General features: G+C 46.4%; 1 protein-coding gene across 8 annotated transcripts in view; it reads right to left on the reverse strand.

Moving 5' to 3' along the window:
• slc25a21 (solute carrier family 25 member 21) overlaps positions 1-23,187 on the reverse strand; it is a 788,318-nt gene that overhangs the window by 77,418 nt on the left and 687,713 nt on the right. For all 8 annotated transcript variants that reach the window (XM_078562809.1, XM_078562804.1, XM_078562808.1 and 5 more), the window contains 2 exons: positions 20,065-20,131; positions 2,361-2,420 (listed from right to left, as the gene is read on the reverse strand). In XM_078562809.1, coding sequence (XP_078418935.1) covers positions 2,361-2,420; positions 20,065-20,131 — 127 coding nt within the window. The remainder of the gene's footprint in view (positions 1-2,360; positions 2,421-20,064; positions 20,132-23,187) is intronic.

Below are 23,187 nucleotides of genomic sequence, written 5' to 3' on the forward strand. Positions count from 1 at the left end.
TGACTCTTAGGTGCTTGTCTTAATGCCTTGTTAATGGCACAAGAAATAGGATCTTTCGCATTCTCAGGGGTTTATTGTCTCTGATGGGGTCTTTGCAGACCCAGTGGATCCATCCCAATGAAGTGTAATGTGGGATGCATGGTGATGCAAATTGGGGCAGCCATTTTTGGCTGTGATTTCCAGTCATTCTTTTTCAGCCTGTTGTTTTAAAAAGGCTGTTCTTATAAGTTAAAGTCCAAAGTTCCAGCCAGTGGATTCAAAATCACTACTTGAAATAAACACATCTTCATGACAGCTTGAAGAAGCTAGGCAATGATATGAGCACTTGAGTGTTTACAGCTTTCATCCATATAGCTGCCAAACAATGAGGTTTTCAAATTTTCCCATGGGCTACATGCAAAACTCCATCTCCCCTCCCCCAGTGGCCATCTCCCACTTGGACCTGGACTCCTGTTAGCTCACCATCAGTTTGCAGAAACAGCCAGCGACAGAACAAGAATCGCCCTCCTCCTGGAACCTGTTACCCTCCACCCTTCCTCTGTCACGTTCGAGTTTCAGCCCATCACCCTTGACCCTCCAAACATCACTGTGCTCCTTCCCTCTGTCACCCTCGAATCTCCCACTAGCACCCTTGCCACTGTGATAGTGACGGTGGACATGCCATCTCTCCTCCTTGACCTAACCCCCTTACCATAGACATTCCTCCACTGATCCTAGACCTTATCCCCACCATCCTTGATGTCCTTGCAGTCCCTTTACTTGCCCTCTGAGACCTTCCCTTATCTCTACTTCTGACTGAACCTGCCCTGATACTGCATTGTCCACTTCCTGTAACAATGGACCTTCCCCATGAGAGACAGGTTCCTCACACTGACTCCAGGACCCAACATTGAAAAGTACAGAAACATCATTTCACATTTCCTAGCTGATTGCCCGCCTCAACCACACCCAAGATGCCAGGCCCTTCCTGTTGCACACTTCCACGCCCCAACCTGCCCCCACCTCCCTAATTCCCTCTTGTTTCCCATCAATCCCTTCATGTCCTAACCCTTTCCCCCAACTACCTCTTGCTCCCCTTCTTGGCCCAACCCAACCCCCCCACCCCCAATTCACTCTTGCCCCTCTTGACCCTCCATCCAAACTAGCAGCCTCCTGCTCCACTCCTCTGTGCCACAGGTTTCCACAAGAACAACCGTTCACCTGGATCAAAATGGACAAACTTAAATGGTGCATGTCATTGTTAAAACGAGCGTGAAACTGGTGCCATGAGTTTTTAATGCACCACCGATTAATCTTGAAGGTAGGACTTCATTTGAAAATGTTTTATGATAATGAATATTCATGGATGCAAATATATTGAAAATAAGAAGCTGCCAGCAGACGGCGTGAGGCCTGACCTGCCGCTGCAACACTGCTGACTTAACCTCTGCCTCTCAACCCCTCACCAGGAAACTGAGATTTTGGCTCTGCGACGTTTCCCGCTTTTACAGGCCCAATTAAATATTGCCCAGTGTATCTGGTTTAGTTTGATTTATATCTCATCCACTACATAGTTAAAACAAAATGGTTTATAATTGGAGCATACCAGTACAGAAATATTAACTTGGCAACTCTGTCTGATTTAAAATTCAAGACTCGTAATATTATGCAATTACTTATTTCTCATTGATTCATTATTTATACATAACTTTTAAAAGTTCTGGGGCAACATACTCTTGGATTCCTGTAATGTTGTGAGGCCCCTCCAGATTACTGTGATATGTGCCCTGGGTGCTCACAAAATAGAACCTTTTCCTGAAAGCCTGCACACAAGCCTGGTGATTGATCAGTCAGCAATCTTAATACAAAACAAGTGTGGCTTTGTGCCACAACTTAGCTGCTGAGCAGGTTTTCCCATAAAGTTCCTGCTCACCTAACTCTGTTCAGCACCTAAGTACACACCCACAGGTAAACAGGAAGATGAAAGCAGGAATGCAAGAAACAAAGGTACTAATCCCAGTGCTGAGTGACAACTCATGAGCAAACTTACGGAGAGTTAAACTTAAAAGACAACATTTTTATTAAACTATTATAAAACTTAATAGTATTCAGGGATTTGGTTGACCTTAAAGTAACTTAAATAACATAAAAATGTCTTTAATTGAAGTCTTTAGAAGGGAAATGACATTTAACTAATACTAACAAAGGAATTTAAACGAAACCATGTGCTGCGTCAAAGAACCATTTATTGTTAAACACTGTAACAACAAATTATTCACATTTGTGTCAACATCTTTAGGAAAATGCCTATTAATAAAATGTTTATCACTACCTTAACTGGATGTATTACGAATAGAAGGAACTGTAATTTGTGTACTTACCACACCAGAAGGCAGTGAAGCATAACTTAATATCTTCTTATATTGCTCAAAAGTTAAAAACTGGAAATCAAATCATAAGAATATAACAATTAGTCTGAGAAATTTGACAGAGATCACGTGGTCTCTGGACCTCTTTAACAAAAGTATTACTTATTACCTGACTCATATTCAGTCAAAGACTGAGATCAGAAGTGAGCATAATAAGTAAAATGAACTGAATGTGAAACCTCTAAGAATAAATGTCAAGTACTTCACATAACATCACATTTTCAAAAATAAAATTCCAACATATGATCAGTTATAAAATGCAGCTGTGTGTTCTTTAGTTATTGCATAAAATACATTAAAAATCAATCACATAGACAGGAACCTGAAGAAAATAAACAAGAGGTGAGTGCACGTTTTAATCTAAAAAGGGAGCAACTGCTGAAGTATGAAAATCTATTAGCCACTTTTTAGTAAACAGAATGCAATTCAGTCACTTTTTTCAGTTAACATTTTTTAAAAAGAAACTTCAATTTAAAATCCACCATTTACATCTTTGACCAACTGGTGATCTTCACAGACTTTCAGGCACAAAGGCACTTTAGAAAGTTAACATAAAAACATAAGCCCTGCATTTTCTATCCATAGTCACTGAATAAGCAGAAAATCCAGAGTGAGAAAAGGACATTTGCCCCTTCAAGCCTTTTTATTCTAACAGGGTTCTTTCCTACCATTTCTGTCACTCTACTCTTTCCACATCAGCAGTGCTTTTCATATATCTATATTCCTCAATTCCTCTTCTCAACAAATATTGATTCAGCTGCCTTTTAAAGGTGTCAATTGATCCTGAGTCATTAATAACTGGACCTGTGTGAAGTTGTAAAAGGGTTCACAGGCTGAATTTTTTAAAATTCATTTACGGGATGTAGGCTTCACTGGCTGGGCCAGCTTTTATTGCCCATCCTTAGTTGCCCTTGAGAAGGTGGTGGTGAGCTGCCTTCTTGAACCACTGCAGTCCACGTGGTGTAGGTACACACACAGTGCTGTTAGGAAGGGAGTTCCAGGATTCTGACTCAGCGACAGTGAAGGAACGGTGATATATTTCTAAGTCAGGGTGGTGAGTGACTTGGGGGGGCACTTCCAGGTGGTGGTGTTCCCATCTATCTGCTGACATTGTCCTTCTAGATGGTAGTGGTTGTGGGTTTGGAAGGTGCTGCCTAAGGAGCCTTGGTGAATTCCTGCAGTGCATCTTGTAGATGGTACACACTGCTGCTACTGTGCGTTGGTGGGAGTGAATGTTTGTGGATGTGGTGCCAATCAAGTGGACTGCTTTGTCCTGGATGGTGTCCAGCTTCTTCAGTGTTGTAGGAGCGGCACTCATCCAGGCAAGTGGGGAGTATTGCATCACATTCCTGACTTGTGCATTGTAGATGGTGGACAGGCTTTGGGGAGTCAGGTGGTGAGTTACTCGTCGCACGATTCTAAGCCTCTGACCTGCTCTTGTAGCCACAGTATTTATATGGCTAGTCCAGTTCAGTTTCTGGTCAATGGTAACCCCCAGGAAGTTGATAGCGGGGGATTCGGTGATAGTAATGCCATTGAACAACAAGGGGCAATGGTTAGATTCTCTATTGTTGGAGATGGTCATTGCCTGACACTTGTGTGGCGCAAATGTTACTTGCCACTTGTCAGCCCAAACCTGCATATTGTCCAGGTCTTGCTGCATTTGGACATGGACTTCTTCAGTGTCTGAGGAGTTGCGAATAGTGCTGAACATTGTGCAATCAGCAGCAAACATCCCCACTACTGACCTTATGATGGAAGAAAGGTCGTTGATGAAGCAGCTGAAGATGGTTGGGCCTAGGACACTACCCTGAGGGAACTCCTGCAGTGATGTCCTGGAGCTGAGACGACTGACCTCCAACCACCACAAACATCCTCCTTTGTGCTAGGTATGACTCCAACCAACAGGGAGTTTTCCCCTTGATTGCCATTGGTTCCAGTTTTGCTAGGGCTCCTTGATGCCACACTCAGTCAAACGCTGCCTTGATGTCAAGGGCAGTCACTCTCACCTCACCTCGGGAGTTCAACTCTTTGGTCCATGTTTGAACCAAGGTTGTAATGGGGTCAGGAGCTGAGTGGCCCTGGCAGAACCCAAACTGGGCATCAGTGAACAGGTTATTGCCAAGCAAGTGCCACTTGATAGCACTGTTGATGACCCCTTCCATTACCTTACTGATGATCCGAGAGTAGACTGATGGGGCGGTAATAGTCCGGGTTGGATTTGTCCTGCTTTTTGTGTACAGGACATACCTAGGCAATTTTCCACATAGCTGAGTGGAGGCCAGTGTTGTAGCTGTATTGGAACAGCTTGGCTAGGGGCGTGGCAAGTTGTGGAGCACAAGTTTTCAGTACTATTGCCGGAATGTTGTCAGGGCCCATAGCCTTTGCAGTATCCAGTGCCTTCAGCTGTTTCTTGATATCATGTAGAGTGAATCAAATTGGCTGAAGACTGGCATGTATGATGCTGGAGGCGGCCGAGATGGATCACCCACACATCACTTCTGGCTGAAGATTGTTGTGAATGCTTCAGCCTTATCTTTTGCACTGCTGTGCTGGGCTCCTTCATCATTGAGGATGGGGATATTTGTGGAGCCACCTCCTCCAGTGAGTTGTTTGATTGTTCACCACCATTCATGATTGGATGTGGCAGGGCTGCAGAGCTTAGGTTTGATCCGTTGGTTGTCGGATCGCTTAGCTGTGTCTATCACTTGTTGCATATGCTGTTTGGCATGCAAGTAGTCCTGTTTTATAGCTTCACCAGGTTGACACCTCATTTTAAGGTATGCCTGGTGCTGCTTCTGGCATGCGTTCCTGCACCCTTCATTGAACCAAGGTTGATCCCCTGGCTTGATGGTAATGGTAGAGTGGGGGACATGCCGGGCCATGAGGTTACAGATTGTGTTCGAGTACAATTCTGCTGCTGTTGATGGCCCACAGCACCTCATGGATGCCCAGCCTTGAGTTGCTGGATCTGCTTGAAATCTATTTAGCACGGTAGTAATGCCACACAACACGATGGAGGGTATCCTCGTTGTGAAGGCGGGACTTTGTCGCCACAATGACTGTGCGGTGGTCACTCCTACCGGACAGATGCATCTGCAGCAGGCAGGTTGGTGAGGATGAGGTCAAGTATGTTTTTCCCTCTCCACCTGCCGCAGACCCAGTCTCAGCTATGTCATTTAGGACTCGGCCAGCTCGGTCAGTAGTGGTGCTACTTGGCGATGGACATTGAAGTCCCCCTCCCCGCCACCCTCACTGCTTCCTCCAAGTGCTGAGGGAGGGTGGTACGTGGTAGTCAGCAGGAGGTTTCCATGCCCATGTTTGACCTGATGCCATGAGACTTCTTGTTGAGGACTCCCTCTCCCGACTGTATACCACCATGCCGAGTCTGTCCTCCTGGTGGGACAGGACATACCCAGGGATTCTGGAGTCTGGGACATTATCTGTAAGCAACTATGTCAGGCTGTTGCTTGAGACAGCTCTCCCCAGATGTTAGTAGTATGGAGGACTTTGCAGGGTCGACATTGTCGTTGTCAATGCCAGGTGGTCTGTCCGGTTTCATTCCTTTTTTGTAGCGGTTTGTTACAACTGAGTGGCTTGCTAGGTCATTTCAAAGGGCATTTAAGAGTCAACCGCATTGCTGTGGGTGTGGAGTAGGCCACATGTAGGCCAGACCAGGTAAGGGCGACATATTTCCTTCCCTAAAGGGCATTAGTGAACCAGATGGGTTTTTACAACAATCTACAATGGTTTCATGGTCATCATTGGACTTTAATTCCAGGTTATTATTGAATTCAAATTCCAAATCTGCCGTGGCGGGATTCGAACCCAGGTCCCCAGAGCATTACCCTGGGTCTCTGGATTACTAGTCCAGCGACAATACCACTACACCATTGCCTCCCCTAATAAATAATAACAATAATAAAAAGCAATAGAATAATAGCCTGAAAGAGGCTGTGATGTGACTCTCAGAGTTCATCTGAATTTTTTTAGTAAATCGCGATTTTTTTAATGGAACTTTGCAGTAAACAAAAGCCGTTGGCATATAGAACAGAATGGGATTCCATTAGGTAATGTGCTAGCAGCAATGTTATTCAGTATATATATCAATGATAAACCTATCCATCCTGGTAAAAGACAATTCCTGTATGCAGATGGTCCTTTTGTAATGGCTTAAAGCAGACTTCTCAGAAACCCTGAGTGATGCTCTGGCTGGCCTGACACAATACTACACCCAGAGTGTCTATTGACATCACTGGGTCAGTCAATAATTTGCATAGCGTTAGTCAATGAGCTGGAGGTAGGCTGGATGTTCAGTAAACAGTCCACCTTATAACAAATGTAGGACCAATCTAGTTAAGGCACAATATGCACTTTACCTTAAGAATAGAAAAGCCAAACAGAAATTATATTGAGTGGTATGGGAAAAGACTTCATCATTGTTTCAACCTGGTCTACCTTGGTGTGATACTAGATCCCTCTTAGAGTTACAAGGAACAAAGCAAGACCAAAACTAAAATTGGAGTGAGGAATAACATCGCAAGAATTTTGACTATCTCCAATGGGGCATGGGTCCAAACGTCGTCAAGACTATAGCTCTGCTACTGAATATGTTGGTCTGGTATAAGACATGCAAAGAAATTGAAATTAGTTTTTAATTCTGCAGATGTCATAATACCAAGATGGATAATCTTTACCTACTGTCAGATATTGCAGCTCATGACCCCTGAACAGCAGTTGTAGGCAGAGCCATAAGAAATAGGTAATCTAATGATCTTCATAATTCTTTGTTCCAGCACCATCTTGCTCTGAGTAGACTGAAGTCAAAATGCAGCTTTCTGCGCTCTGTCAACCCTCTCAACTCCAGTGGAAAAACAGCAGTGAATTAATGCCCAGAATATATCTACAGATTAAGTCACATCATCTGGGTATCAAATTCAAGGAGCATCTCAGAGCTGGAGCCTCTGCACTGCACCCAATCTTCCAATTTCTTATTCACTAGTCCTGGTCATTCAATACAATATTTCAGTGAACAAGTGTTCAATCTATGGAACAGGGTCCCGAGGCCAATAGTGGAAGAAATTAGCATTGATTACTTCAAATGCAATTTAGATAGATTTCATTCAAAAAAATGCTAATATGACATGAGATCACTAATTAAAAGTCTCATGCCATCCATTCCATCATGTGCATTGTAATGATCTGCCAGCCTGAGTGCATGGCTGGTCTATCCGCATTGCAGCTGGTTACCACAGGCAGCACCAGCAAAAAATTCTGCTATACCTAATTCTCCATTTTTTGCACGTTACCTTTTATCTCATGTTATTTGTAAATGCCCATGAGAATATATTGAAACAGCTACTTTTGTTTTTGCCTCCACTGTCCAGTGAATTGCTTGACTGTATTAAAGATAAATAGCTTATTTTATATTTTTTTCAAACACAAGTATAGTAACATATGACTGGAGTCAAATTTTGGTAATGCCAGGAGCCTATTGCTGTTCATGGACACAGTGATGATGGAAAGAAGAATTGTGACGGGTGTACAATGAGCGACTGATCCAATACCTCTCATTTCAGACCTCCAACGCAACTGAAAGGCCTGCCCAAAGTAATACACAAAGTGATTGCAGCTAACATAGAAAGTAAAATGCCAATACTTCTCAGTTACCAATAAGAATCAAACCCATGCTGAACTACACTGTAGTCATTTAGCCAACCAAGCTGACCAGCCCCCCATATGTTAACAACAAAGGAGGCTAAAGTTACTTCTAACACAGAGAAGGTGGGTTCTAACATAAACAAAATTGCAAGGTGAAAGGCACGGCAACCTGATCTGCTGTTTTTCAGAAAAAGAAATAACTCTTGAAAATAAATATGTTTCCAACAGTATTAGTTGATTTTTAAATGCTGGACAGTTAGCATCGCAAAAAAAAGAGTAAAACTTGTTAAATTTGCTGAGCTTAATATGCAATGATTGTATAAGTTGAATTATTGTATAGTTTATTCGGAGCTATCAAATGCTATATGCCACTGTTAAATTTCTTAGAAATTTAGAGTAATAGGCTGGGAATTTCCATGCCCGCTGGCGTCAGGCATGTTCGGTGGTGTGAATGGACAATATGGCGAGGTCAAAAATTGGTTTCAACATCGTGATGCCAGTTTGCGATCGTCCGCTCCGCCCACCGATGGCGCTCGACCTGGAGGCACGTCTCCGTCAGCCCGACGCGGACCCTGCGCCTGGTGTACGATGAGGAGAAGGGCGCGCTGCGGGACCTGCAACTCGTCGTGTCCCGCGGCGCATACGTGAGGTCACGGATCCAGTTCCTCCAAGACCTGGACCGCGGCTTCCCCTTCTTCTACTCGCTGGAAAAAAGGCACGGGGTCCGTCAGCAGCTCCTTACGCCGCTGGCCGACGATGGATCCCTTGTCTCAGATCCGGAGGGCATCAGGGCCATCACCAGAAACTTTTACACTGCCCTGTTCTCTCCGGATCCGTCCAGCGAGGATGGTCACAGAGTTTTGTGGGAGGACCTGCTGCAGGTTGGCCCGGAGGGCTCTGGAAAGATGAACAGTCCGGTAACTCTGGGGGAGCTGACCGGCGCCTTCGACAGCCTCTCCAGGGGCAAATCCCCGGGGCTGGACAGGCTGACCGTGGAGTTCTTCAGGGAATTCTGGGATGTCCTGGGGAACGACTACATGGGGGTCCTGGGGGAGACTATTGCTACCGGGGAGATGGCCCTCTTGTGGCGCAGGGCCATGATTGCCCTGCTGCCAAAGAAAGGGAATCTCCGCCTGCTTAAGAGCTGGCGCCCAGTCTCCCTCCTCAGCGTGGATTATAAGGTCTTTGCCAGGGCAATGTCTTCTCCCCTTGGCACCGTGCTGGACCACATGAACCACCCTGACCAGTCCTACACAGTCCTGGCTGCACTACTTTTGATAACATCCACTTTTCCCAGAGGTCTGGGACATCATCCACTTTTTCCAGAGGACTGGTCTGACAAGCATCTTCCTGTCTCTTGACCAGGAGAAGGTGTTTGATAGGGTGGATCACGAATATTTATTTGCGATTCTTCGAGCATTCAGATTCGGGATGCATTTCATTGCCCAGATCCGACTTCTGTACACTGCCGCAGAGTGTCTAGTTAAGGTTAACGGGTCCCTGACGGCGCCCCTTCGCTTTGGGAGATGAGTGTGTCAGGGCTGCCCCCTGTCCGGCCAATTGTACTCTATCTACGTGAAGCCTTTCTTGCGCCTCTTGGGGAGGAGGTTGTCGGGGTTGGTTCTCCGCGGGCCGGACATCGGGGTGGTCCTCTCGGCTTACGCCGATGACGTGCTCCTCATGTTCACCGACCCAGCTGACCTGCGGAGGATGCATGAGTGCCAGGAGGTCTACTCTGCCGCTTCTTCTGCCAGGATCAACTGGGGAAAGCGTTCTGGACTCCTGGTCGGTCAGTGGCAGATGGATCCCCTACCTGAGGAGCTCAGGCCTTTCACCTGGAGCGGGACCAGCTTCCTCTACCTGGGGGTCTCTCCTGCCCTGCTGAGGAATCCTGGCCGACGAATTGGCAGGAGCTGAAGACCAAAGTCACCACTCGCCTGCGGCGCTGGACAGGACTGCTCCAAGTGCTGTCTTACCGGGGTCGAGTTCTGGTCATAAACCAGCTGATCGCCGCCATGTTGTGGTACCGTTGATCCCTCCCCTGGACTTTGTCACAAAAATCCAGGGAATGCTTGTGGACTTCTTCTGGGACAAAAGGCTGCACTGGGTCGCTGCTGAGGTTCTGAGTCTCCTGCTTAGGGAGGGCGGTCAGGCGCTGGTGTGCCTTCGCACCCAAGTGGCGACTTTCCACCTTCAGGCCCTGCGGCGATACCTTTACGTCGAGCCCCCTCCGAGATGGTGTGCCCTGGCGACGTATTTCTTCCGCCAGGTGCACAGCCTGAATTATGACGTGCAGCCCCTGTTTGTAGACCGAAGGAGCCTTCGTGGCTCCTTGCAGGTGTTACGCATCTTTTACCAGAGCCTGATCAAAGTCTGGAACATGGTCACTTCATGACACAGCTGTCTCCTGTCAGGAGTAGTGGCTATCATCAGAGCCGCTGCTCAGGAATCCGTCCTTTTCAGTGGCTGGCAGAGAGGAAGGCTGTGGCTGCCGGGGTGACCAGGATCGGGGACGTGCTGGGTGGTGGAGGAGTGGGCTGGATGCTTCCACAGGAGTTGGCGCATCGCACGTCTGTGGACGTCCGGATCGCGGCCAATGCTATTCAAGACCTCAGGACGGTTGTGCTCGGACCCAACGTCATTCCGGGTCTCCACAGGTGCACGGTGGTCTTCCATCTGAGCATACCCTTGATCAGATGGAATTCCACATTGGCCCCAAGCCCCGAACCCTTCCTCGGGAGCCAGAGCTCCGCAACCTGAGTAGCCTCGTGAAATGCCCTTCGTACCCTTTAGCACAGTGCGGAGGGGTTTCCTGTATGGACTGCTGCTGCACACCCTTCACTTCCTTCCCCTCGCCCGCCACCTGGACACGCCCTGGCGTGCCTTGTTGCTGTCCGGCGGCAGAGGTCCCCAGTAGGGGCCCTCTATGGGGTGTCCTCCCCTTTTCCATCGGGGACCGGGGGTGGAGGGTGTTGCATGCAGCAGTCCTGTACAACCACAGGAAGTGTCGGTTCACGGTCTCCCAAGATACCTGCAATTTTTGTGGCCTTGTGGAGTCTGTGGACCATGTATATGTTAATTGTTGTAGGCTGCACCCCCTTTTTTGGTTCCTGAAAAATATTTTATAGCTGTTTTGTTTGCACTTTAGCCCCACACTCCTGATCTATGGGCACCCGGTGCGGAGGGGTGCTGAGAGGGAGGAGGACCTCCTCGTGAACCTGCTCCTGGGCCTGGCCAAGTTAGCCATTAACAGGTCCAGGCAGCGGGCGATCAAGGGGGTTGTCCGACCCGACTGTCTGCCCCTCTCCCGTGGCTACGTTCATGGCCGGGTGTCCCTGGAGAGGGAGCACACGGTGTCTGTTGGCACCATCGAGGCCTTCCATGCGCGGTGGGCACCACGGGGAATGGGGTGCTTTATAGACCCTATTAATCATATTTTGATTTGATGTTTGTAAGTTTCCTTTGAATTTTGTCTTTTGTTTTTGCAGTTTCCCTTTGAGAGGCTGCTTTTACTTTGTTCCTGACTTTGTTAATTTAGTTTAATTGTTTTGACTCAAAAGAGTTACATCTTTATAACTTTCCTAACCGCTATGTCTTGGTACTCCCCGGCCAACCACAGCGGAGGTGGAGACAGCCTGCTGACTGCTACACCCTGTCTGTGGTGACCTTGGCGGGTGCCCTCTGGAGGGCTGAGACCTGGAGGGTCCTGGCCTGCTTTCAGGGTCATGTTGTGTGGCAGATCCTCCCCCTGTGGAGTTGGAGCTGCTGAGGTCACAGGAAGAGGGAACTCGAATGGGCTGGACAGTCCCAGAGTTACCTGGGTGGATGGTCCCAGGGGAGCACACCTGCTGATCCTCCTCCCTATGGGTGCCCAATGGCCTTTGGCTGACTCTTTGAGGAAAAGTTTATCTGGAGTGAGATTGAGCTGCTCCACACCCCTCTTGCGTACCCACTGTTGGAGGCCAACAATGGCGTCAGCGATGGAGTTGAGCCCATATAGCAGTGCAGGAGTGATGTCCTGAACCAAGGTCTCCATGGTGACCGCCATCCTACCAGTGTTGACCTCGGCGCTATGGCATGCTGGCGCTATCACCTCAGCCTGAAGGCGGGTGGACTCCTCTATTGTGCTTTGCAATCTGAGAAGTGCAGCGGACATCCCTTCCTGATGTTCCCGAGCTTGCCTTTGCAGCTCCAGCAACTGTGACATGACCGAGTCCAGAGGCTCATCATCTGACTCGGACTCAGCAGATTTCTGGCCTCCAGCAGTCCTCCGAGTGCCGGACACCAAGTTCCTGCCGCTGCCTGTTGCGGATCAGACTGTGCGATGAGCTCACCAGGTTGCGATCCCAAGGCCACGGTAAAACTAAGTCCCACGAGGTGTGTGTCTCTGCACTGGTGGAGGGTGTGGGTGAGCACTGTGACTGGACTTCCAGAAGGGTACCTCCAGATTCTTCTTCAGAGGTTTCTTCGAGGCTTGATTGGAGACCCTGGGTTGTGGACTCCGTTGGCTGTTTCCCAGATGTGCCTGCGGAAGCAAGGGGAGATAATTAGCGCATGGCAGTGACCTGTGAAACAGGGCACATCATTCACAGCACAGTTGTCTGATAGATTTGCACTGCTGGATGCTCACTTGGTAGAGCACTGCTGACCTCACCGTCAGCACAGGAATGCTCCAGATCCTCGCCGGCCAGCTGGATGGCTTTGTTTTCAAAGTCCATGAGGACCTTGATGTCAGGCATTCCTCCATTAGTCTGCGACCTCTCCCTCTTGTTGCATGCCAGCTTGACATGCAATAATAGAGATGGAGAGAGTGTAAGCAGGACGCCTGCCAGGCCAAATGATAAGTGTACTGGCGTGTGTGGGGGATGAGTGGTCCCTTGGATGGGATAAGGACAATGAAGGTGTGTGAGAGAGAGTGAATGGTGATGTCCCTTGAAGCAGCAGTGAGTGAGGGTCCTGTGGATGTGTGATGGATTTGTGAGTGTGTGAGTTGAGAGCGATGAGAAGAGTACTTACCCTGGCAAAATGGAAGAGATCATTCATCCTCTTGCAGCACTGGGTGGCTGTCCTCTTTTGAAGGGCATGGCCCAGACCACCGCTGCCACCGCCTCTCAAGCCGGATTAATGAGCTTGCTGCCCAATCTGCGGCCAGAGTGGGTATAGGGGACATCAAGGCGAGCCTCCACTGCATCCAAAAGGTGCTCGGCGGATGTGTCATTGAACCCGGGGCTGCAGTCTTTTTGCTTTTCAAGGCCATGTCTTCTATGCAGCAGCCGTGGGCTGGAGGCACTGAGATTTGTGTGCGTAGCTGGACTTTAAATATGGCACCCAGCGTGCTGAAGCGGCGAGGTGGTGATGTGGCGGGTGGATGACAGCCCACCTGCCATGGAAGTGGCGTATTTCCCGAGAATCCATAATTAATGCGGCGGGTCTGGGACGATACAGCATGAGAAACTGCCATTGCAGCCGGTGGGTAAAATGTCGCTTTGCCTGCCCGCTACTGCACTTAATGCAAATCTGGGACAATTCCACCTAGAGATTCATAGAATGAGGACAGCATAGGAGGCCATTTGGCCTGTCATGTCCGTGCTGGCTCTCTGGAAGAGCAATTTAGCTAGCCCCACTCCGTTGGGAGCTATGGATTTGTTTGTCCTACCCTTCCCTTTTGAGGGTGCATACCTTAACTGTGCTCAAACCATCTTCTCTTTGAAGCTAGCCGATTGTTCAGCTATTGTTTTTCCCACCAACCTTTGGTTGCAGTCTATCCAGCCCAGCTCCATTCTTGCACATTGAAGTCCACTCTCTGCCAGTTGATTATTCTTACTCTGGGTTGACCAATGTCATTTTCCACCTTCAGCCTAAACCTTATGATACAATGATCACTGTCCCCTAAATGTTCCCCCATGGTCACTTGATCTACTTGGCCCACCTCATTCCCAAGAACCAGGTCTAGCAGTGCCTCCTTTCTTGTTGGACTGGACACAGTCTGCTGTAGGAAATTCTCCTGAATACAATCTAGGAATGCTTATCCCTCACTGCCCCCTACACTACTACTATCCCAGTCTGTATACGAGTAATTAAAGTCCCCCATTATAACTACTCTACAATGTTTACACCTCTCTGTAATTTCCTTGCAGATTTGTTCCTCTATATCCTTCCCTCTAGCTGGTGGTCTATACATTAGACCGAGCAATGTAATTTCACCCTTCTTATTCCTTAGCTCTAGCTAAATCGATTCTGCCCTTGAATCCTCTGACATATTCTCTTTCTCCACTACTGCAATACTGTCCTCAGCCAAAAATGCCATCTCTCCTCCTTTTTTCCCTTTCCTATCTTTTCTGAACACTTTGTAACCAGGAATATTTAGCACCCAGATCTGCCCTTCCTTAAGCCAGGTCTCCATTATTGCGACAACATCATAATCCCACAAGGCAACCTGTGCCTGTAACTCCCCAGTTTTATTACCTATACTCCGTGCATTCACATACGTGCAGTGTAACCCTGATTTAGACTTCATTACGTGCTCCTTTGCTCCGACTTCATTTCTTAACTTACTATTCTCTATTTTAGTGCTATCTGCCTCTCCCAACATTCCGTGCATCCTGGTATTACTTTCTAATATTCTCTCCTGGTTCCCACACCCCTGCTGAGTTAGATTAAACTCTCCCCAACAGCACAAGCAAAACGACCCGCAAGGAACTCAGTCCCGGCTCTGTTCAGATTCAACCCCTCTGGCTTGTATTAGGTGCCATCTTCCCCAGAGCCAGTCCCAGTGTCCCAGGAATCTAAAGACCTCCCTCCTGCACCATCCTTCCAGCCACGCATTCATCTGCCTTATCTTCCTATTTCTGTACTCACTGGCACGTGGCACTGGGAGTAATCCAGAGATTACTGCTTTAGAGGTCCTGCTTGCTAATTTTCTACCTAGCTCCCTGAATTCCGATTGCAGGACCACATCCCCCTTCCTACCTACGTCATTATACCAAAGTGGACCATGACCTCTGGCTGTTCGTCCTCCCCTACAAGAATGTCCTGCTGCCATTCTGTGACATCCTTGACCCTAGCACCAGGTAGGCAACAAACCATCCTGCAGTCACAATGACGGCCACAGAAACGCCTGTCTGCTCCCCTAACCAAAGAATCCCCTACCAGTACTGCCCTTCTGCTCTTCTTCCTCCCCCCCTGCACAGCTGAGCCACCCGTGGTGTCACGGTTTGGCTCTTGCTGCACTCCTCCAAGGATCCATCATCCTGACCTACATCCAGAATGGAAAACTGGTTCATGAGCAGGATCTCTGTGGACTCTTGCACTACCTGTCTTTCTCATGGACTGCCTGGCAGCTTCCCATTCCCTATCTGCCTACTAGCCCCTAACTTGCAGTGTGACTACCTCTCTAAATGTGCTGAAGTAGTTCTCTACCTCACGAATGCACCTCAGTGACTCAAGCTCTGAAATGCAGAGCTCAACCTTGTGCAGCCGGTGACACTTCCTGCACATGGGCTCGTCTGGGTCACAAGAAGTGTCCACAACTCCCCACATGTCACACAGACAGGCATTCCACTTGAATGAGCTGTCCTGCCATGCCTTAACCTTAAACTTTTAAATCACTTTTTTGCTTAAATTTTAGTTACTTTTACTTGCTTTAACCTTATTATTGTGTTATTAACTATAAACTGGAGAATAGTAGAAAGTAGAAATTCTTCACCCTTACTCACATCAACTCCCTCTGCTGTGCCTATAAATTCTTACTTTCCGTGTGCTTGTTTAGAAACTTACATTTCTGTATTCGCACTGTTTTCAATCTCCCGACTTTCTCTCCACTCGGCTGTTTTATCTCTTGAACTCCTGCTGTTTTATCCCCTGAACTCTCGCTGTTTTATCCCGTGAACTCTCGCTGTTTTATCCCCTGAACTCTCACTCTTTTATCCCCTGAACTCTCACTCTTTTATCCCCTGAACTCTCGCTGTTTTATCCCCTGAACTTTCGCTGTTTTATCCCCTGAACTCTCGCTATTTTATCCCATGAACACTCACTGTTTTATCCCCTGAACTCTCGCTATTTTATCCCCTGAACTCTCGCTGTTTTATCTCCTGATCTCTCACTGTTTTATCCCCTGAACTCTCACTGTTTTATCCCCTAAACTCTCGCTGTTTTATCACCTGAACTCTTGCTGTTTTATCTCCTGATCTCCCACTGTTTTATCACCTGAACTCTCGCTGTTTTATCTCCTGATCTCTCACTGTTTTATCACCTGAACTCTCGCTGTTTTATCACCTGAACTCTCGCTGTTTTATCTCCTGAACTCTCGCTGTTTTATCCCCTGAACTCTCGCTGTTTTATCACCTGAACTCTCGCTGTTTTATCCCCTGAACTTTCGCTGTTTTATCCCCTGAACTCTCGCTGTTTTATCCCCTGAACTTTCGCTGTTTTATCCCCTGAACTCTCGCTGTTTTATCTCTCGACCTATCACTGTTTTATCCCCTGAATCAAAATCAGGAAAAGCACCCCTTAATAATCTTTTTGGAAATATGTGACCGCACTTAACTTTTTTAATATAGTTTTTGGACAAAAATGAAAAATTAACACAATATATAAAGTAGTGCATTGGCTGGTGACCTAATGGCACTGGCAAAAGAATCAGAGGGGCAGATGAGGACAATTTTTTTCATGTAACGAATTGTTCTGGATTGCACTGCCTGAAAGGATGGTGGAGGCAGATTCAATAATAACTTTCAAAGAGGAAATGGATAGAATCATGGTAAGGAAAAACAAACTGCGGGTCCACGGGGAAAGACTAGTTCTTTCAAGGAGCTGATACAGGTACAATGGGCTGAATAGCTTAGTTCTGTGTATGACTAATTTTTTCAACATTCATTTCTCTGGTAAACAGGAATTATATACATCCAACACAACAGAATGTTAGAAAATCTTATGTTTGGACATACTGCTGTCTACAAAGTCCTACTGCCTATTCATAGACTTTTAACAAACTTTTGCATCAGCTTTTGCCATTATATATTTCTATGCCCATATTTATATGAAAACTGCCAATCAACTTGTCACACGGTAATTCCAGCTTCCTACTAGCAGTGGCACTGTAATGCCTCATTTCTGCACCAATTAAATTACCACTATGTGCCCTGATCTAATTATCCTCTAAACCTGCTTAACCTGAAGATGACACTTGGGGCCGGAGTTTCACCATCGAGGCAGGAAGCTCAAGTCAGGAACTTCATGACTTGGCCAACCAGTCTCCATATAAGTGACCCCATGGGGAGGCAGGGCAGGATTGAGTCAGGCTGACCCTGGAAGCAGATCAGATTTGGCCACGAAGGCAGGCGATTGCTGAGGTGTGCTGCTTAGAAGGCCCACTTCAGTTCTTTGGGACTTCACCCCAGTTATATTAAGGACTTTTAGGCCCTCAGCTCTCGCTTCTTACACCCTCTCGCAGCCCCACCCTGTCCTCTTGCTCTCCCTTGCCCTCCATACTCCCATGCTCCTTCCAAGCCCTCCATAGCCCCTACATGCCCCCATTCCCCTTCCGTGCCCTCCATGCCCCCAAACCATCTCCCTGCACCCCAGCCCTTCCATAGCCCCATTGCATCCTCCATGCCCACTCACCCAGTATACACTATAGAACCAATGAGCCATATAATAACAATAGCAAGTCTTGAAATGCATTTAAAAAAAAACACCCATTCAAAAATCTGTTTTGAAAAAAAACTGCTGCTCTTATAACCTTATAAATGTGTCAATCAAGCAGAGACATTATAGTATCAATAACAGAAGCGTTATCACACTTCAGGCTTCTTAATCTTGTCCAAATAAATATACAGGCATTAAAAGAAACAATTCAATGAAATAAAAACTTATTATAACTTCATAATGATGTCAAACAATCAAAGCAAACACTCCACTTCAGTTTATGAAAACAGACCCCCTGCTGAGCTAATCCTAGTGAGCCTTGGAGCTCAGTCAAACATTCATAATAAGGCCATCTGGAGAAACAAATGTCTGGCCATCTGTTTCTGTTGATACATTTCCCATTTCAAGGATTGCCATTGTTATTAGATGGCTCACTGGTTCAATAATACATTCAGGGTGAGTGGGCATGCAGGATGCAGGGGGATCAGGAAGGGGCATGGGGGCATGGAGGTGGCATGGGGAGTAGGGAGGGCATGGAAAGGGAATGTGGGATATGGAGGGGGCATGGAAGGAGCATGGGAGCATGGCGGGGGCATGGAGGCATGAAAGGGAGATGGGTAGGATCATTTAAGCATATCTTTCAAAAGGTTCCCGAGTCCAGACTATAGCACAAGACTCCTCTAAGGGGCCATGAAACTTGTGTCTTCGACAAGCCAGACCAAGTCCAGGAAAACTGGGGGCTGTATGAGATGCTTACCCCCACAATGGAACCAGCCACGTTGGGAGTGCATGGTGCAGACTCACTTCCTGCACCCTTACCCCGTGTTGACAAAAATTGCCAATGCTGGGAATTTGTGCAAGAATCTCGAAATGGTCATGCCAGCCATTTTTAAATTACTCTGAAGTTGGCCTGACTCTGCAAAATCTGGCCCTTGACTTGGCTTTCCATGGACGACACCATGGAAGATTGGTTCGTATAATAAAAATTGCGTTAATATATAAAACTTTTCACACAAAACATTTAAAGGCAAGCCATGACAGATAGGTTTTCTGCTTGGGAGTACAGATAGCATTAGTGCTTCTGTTGGCCTTGGAAATGCCCCCCTGTCTTGGTCATATATTTAGCCATGGGACCATTTTGCATGCTGGATATGGACTCAAAGTTACAAGGTTCCGAGTTCAAGTCCCACTCCAGGATTTGAGAATAAAAAAAAACCACAAGGCTAACACTCCAGTGCAGTACTGAGGGAATACTGCACTGCCAGAGATGTGGTATTTTGGCTGACACATTAAACTGAGGCCCCATCTACCTGCTTAGTTGAATGTAAATAATCTCGTGGCACTATTCTAACACCACAAAAACAGATTATCTGGTAATTATCACATTGTTGTTTGTGGGAGTTTGCTATCTGCATATTAGCTGTCATGTTTCCTACATTATAACAGTGACTGCACTTCACAAGTACTTCTTGGCTGTAAAGCACTTTGAGATGTCCGGAGGCCATGAAAAGCACTATATAAATGCAAGTTTGACTGACTTTCTTTCTAGCTGCCACCAGACAACTTTGTCTGAGACAGCGTGGCAACCAATACTGGTACATCATAAAGGTCTGCCACTGTGAGGGCATGTCATTAATAAGTGAAAATCAACATTAACATCAGTCCTCACTGCCAGCAAAACTTTCCTTGACCTTCCACTAACCTTTGAACCCTAAAATGTAGGACCTACATCCAGCATGCAAGCTGGGGAAATAGCAAAATCTGGTGGAGGCCATGCTGCCTTTATTATCAGGCAAATTGCAAGCTCCTCCAGGTACAGTGAGTACCCAAATATCTTTCTGACCTCATCCGGGTTAACTGGTATACTTGTAGATCAAGGCCAGAAAGTCTCTACCGCAATGCTTTAAATACAGGAGTGAAATAGTGGGGCCTGAAAATCTGTGGGCTTTTAATTCCTGGATCAACTTCCTGTCAAAGAATGTGCAATCAGGAGAGTGGGAATGCTTGGTCTTTCTCTCTCAAAATGTTGCAAGAGTAACCTTTCTGCTGTCCAAAATATCCTGAGGAAATTTTTCTTCTCTTGCTAGTTCAGCAGGCCAATGTTTGCTCTCAACAGCCCATCAAACAACCAGCCTGAGAGTCTCTGCCCATGGTCACATACCCAGTTGTGCCAATTGCCTTCTTTGATATATGGCAGAGGGGTCTCTGCCAGAGAAGGATGGATCCCAGTATATCCAGAACTCAACTTATTTGTACCCTTTCATCACAAGCCCTCTTGACTCATGGCAGGAGCTGCAGCCTCACAGTTTCCACTATGTAATAGTTTAAAGACAGAAAACATTGCACTTACCTTCACAGCCCTTTTAGGTGTCTCAGCTAGGATGGGAGGTAAAATTCCTTTGTAAAAGCCAAGAATCCTAATGAAGGAAAGAAAAAAACATATTTCATTTCCAAATTTCAAAAAATGCAACATACCTAAATATTTTAGCAAGTTGCTATGTGGTTTGCTAATCTGAGTCTGTGAAAATAATATTAACTGTTAATTTTTCTTTAAAATTTACCTTATAATTGTAAATCTGCAAGATCAGTTTGATGAAAACCCACAATTGCTATAAATTATTAATGTAGTAAGTGTTTGGTAATTGCTTTCTCATCCTCCCAGCAAAGCAAATTGTGTGATAACTAGATCAGTTACTGAGATATAACAATCTCCATCCTCTGAATAATGATTCTTTCTTGACACTATGTAACTTCTGGCTGGCAAAACCAATTAGAAGTAAAGGAGGAGCAAAGAAAAGGAACCTAAGGAGCAGTTTGTAATTCAGAAAAGAAGCTGGAAGTTATCTTTGCTCTCCAGGATAATCATAGAGTAGTGGACAGTTTTGGCAGAGGAGAGGTAGAGTTTGATATGGTTCAGGAAGATCCAGTGATGGATAGTTAAGCCAGTTATGCACCAGATATGTTCAAGACTGCATTCCATGGACTTGAGAGAGCAAAGATAGGAGACACACCAAGGGAAATGACCAGGGTAGGAAACAGTAATTGTTTCACTGGGAACAAGATAATTAATCATAGAGGAGAAACAGTGGTTGAGCAAACTGACAGCTGCTGACGTATCATAGTCAATAGAAGAACTTGGAAGGCACTGTTGTAAGCGACTTGTGGGAGAATTTTTTTCTAGGGGAACACAAAAGCAAATGGTGTTGCTGGGGAGTGGGTACAGGGATCTGTGGGTTATGGTGAATTCAAGGAAGTGGTCAGAAATGGCCTTCCTGCAGGCATAGTTATAAGAGTAGAGTGGCCACAGGAAATGGTAAGGTAAAGGAGTGGTCCTGAATATGGATTGGCAAGTATATATCAAAGGAGTTTTTAATGAAGGACAAGAGAGCAGTGAATTATAAGAGAGAGCGCAAGGGAGCTGAGGTGGTCCAAAAACACCAAAATTGAGACTTCCCTGAGGGAGGAAAGCGATGTAGATATCTTTGGGAGATAATGAGAGTGAAGCAGAGTAGGAACAGGGGAATAATAGTCAATGAGAATTTTAAAGGAGTGGGAACCGAGGTGGAAGAGGGTGAGGTGATCAAAGGAGAAGAAGTTATCAGAAGAGTAGAAGGAAACCAAGCAAAACAAGGATAATTCAGAAGCATGGGAATGGAATTGAGGTGAGATGGGAATCAGCAGGAACAGATCAGAGCTAGCTCAGTGAAAATTGAAAGTCCCAACTGAGGAGCAGAAACTGAAGCCTTGGAAGCAAGACATACACTGGTTTCGAGGCAGTCCAGCTGAGAATAAAGTCTTAGTAGAAATAGGCAGTAGGGCAAGATCCCAGTAAAGCCAAGAAGCCGGAAAAGAAATGGAATTTTCCCTAGGAGAAAGCAGCTTTCTGCTCTAGGTCCAATATATTGCCAGAGTAAAGCTGAGAAGCCAGCAGTGCACTCAAGTACAGCCCTGAAGTCCAGTAAGTAACAGCAGCAGGTAGAGGCAGGCAAGGCAGGTTGGAACAGTTTACCTTAAACTTAATCTACTGTAAAAAGAATGAGTAGTAGAGCAATGACATGGTAGTAGAGACGTTAAAATAGTACAGTAGGACAGTGCAATCCTGATGAGAGAAGAGGCCAAGAGATTGAATGTGAGCAGAGTCTCAGCCATCAAAAAGAGCATGTAAAGCACAGAACAAGCTGGACCAGGGTTAGACAATGTGAGCTGTATTGATAGCTTTAACTTTATCTTGAACTTGTAGACTGATCTGAAATGTACTCACTATTAAGAATAGTTCAGTTAAGGCTAGGGGAAGGGGTGGGGAAAAAGGATAACTTTAGGTTGTGTCACAAAGGAGGGAAACTCAATAGTGATTTTCCACCTGGGATCAACATTCAAAACAAAAGGAGTCATCATCCATGGCCATTCATTATAACTGAGCATAGACACAAGTTTTGGCAGACTATTCAACTGTAGTGGCGGAGGAAGAAGGGGAGGTGGATGTTAGTCTGAACTCAACCAACATCCACACACAGATTTTGTAACATTTTTTTGTTCCAATCTAAACATTTTGATTTGAATTCCACAACTGATGAGCTCCTTTGATGGCTCAGTGTGTATCCCTTTATTAAAAAGTAGGTAAAATAACTCACTAAAAGTGGAAGATAGAGCAGTTGACAGTAAAACTTCAAACAAAGCAGCTTAGCTAGTAGAGCACAGTTTAAGGGACAGGTGAAGTAACTAAAAGCGCTTGAATGAATCACTGAGATGTTTTTACCCAAATGCTTGAAGCATTAGAACCAAGTTGTAATTAAAGGGATTTGCTGCATGTGGGAATTTAGAACTAAATGTTATCACAGAAAAATTGTGCAAATGCTCGCTCCACCCCGAGAGTGGGCTGGAAGGCAGGAAGGGCCATATAGTGGGCCAGGAAGGCTCAGGGTGGAAATTCTGTCACCCTCCTGATTCCCCCCAATTAGGTCTGGGGTGGGAAGGATGGCCTTCCTGTCTGGAGGCCCAAAAATGGCGAATTAAGAGACAACTAAGGGCCTCAGCCCACTATCACAGGTATTCTTCCAGCGGCAGGGGATGGGTTAATCCATGTCATGTGGGCAAGACACCAGATATACCCTGGCAGGCGTGCCTGTGGCATGGCAGGGGCATCCCCTCCTGTTTGGGCATCCTGTGCCCAATGGAGAGACTGACCAGCAGCAAGGGCTGCCTCTGTGGGAAGATTGCCCAGCTGTCCTTTACATCGACATCCTTCCCCTGCCCTTGCCGAGGCCTGTCTGACTGGCCTTGGCGGGCCAACCCCACTTGGGGCCTACTTGAATTGCATAGGATATATAGAAACAGGGCATTCAACACAACCAGTCCACATGCTTCTGCTCCACTCCAACCTCTTTTCCCATCTAAATCCACCATCGTAACCATCTTTTCCCTTCTTCTTTATATGCTTGTCTAGTTTCCCCTTCATTATATCTATACCATTCAC

This window comes from Cetorhinus maximus, chromosome 18 (genome assembly GCF_964194155.1).
Source record: "Cetorhinus maximus chromosome 18, sCetMax3.hap1.1, whole genome shotgun sequence".
Taxonomy (NCBI): domain Eukaryota; kingdom Metazoa; phylum Chordata; class Chondrichthyes; order Lamniformes; family Cetorhinidae; genus Cetorhinus; species Cetorhinus maximus.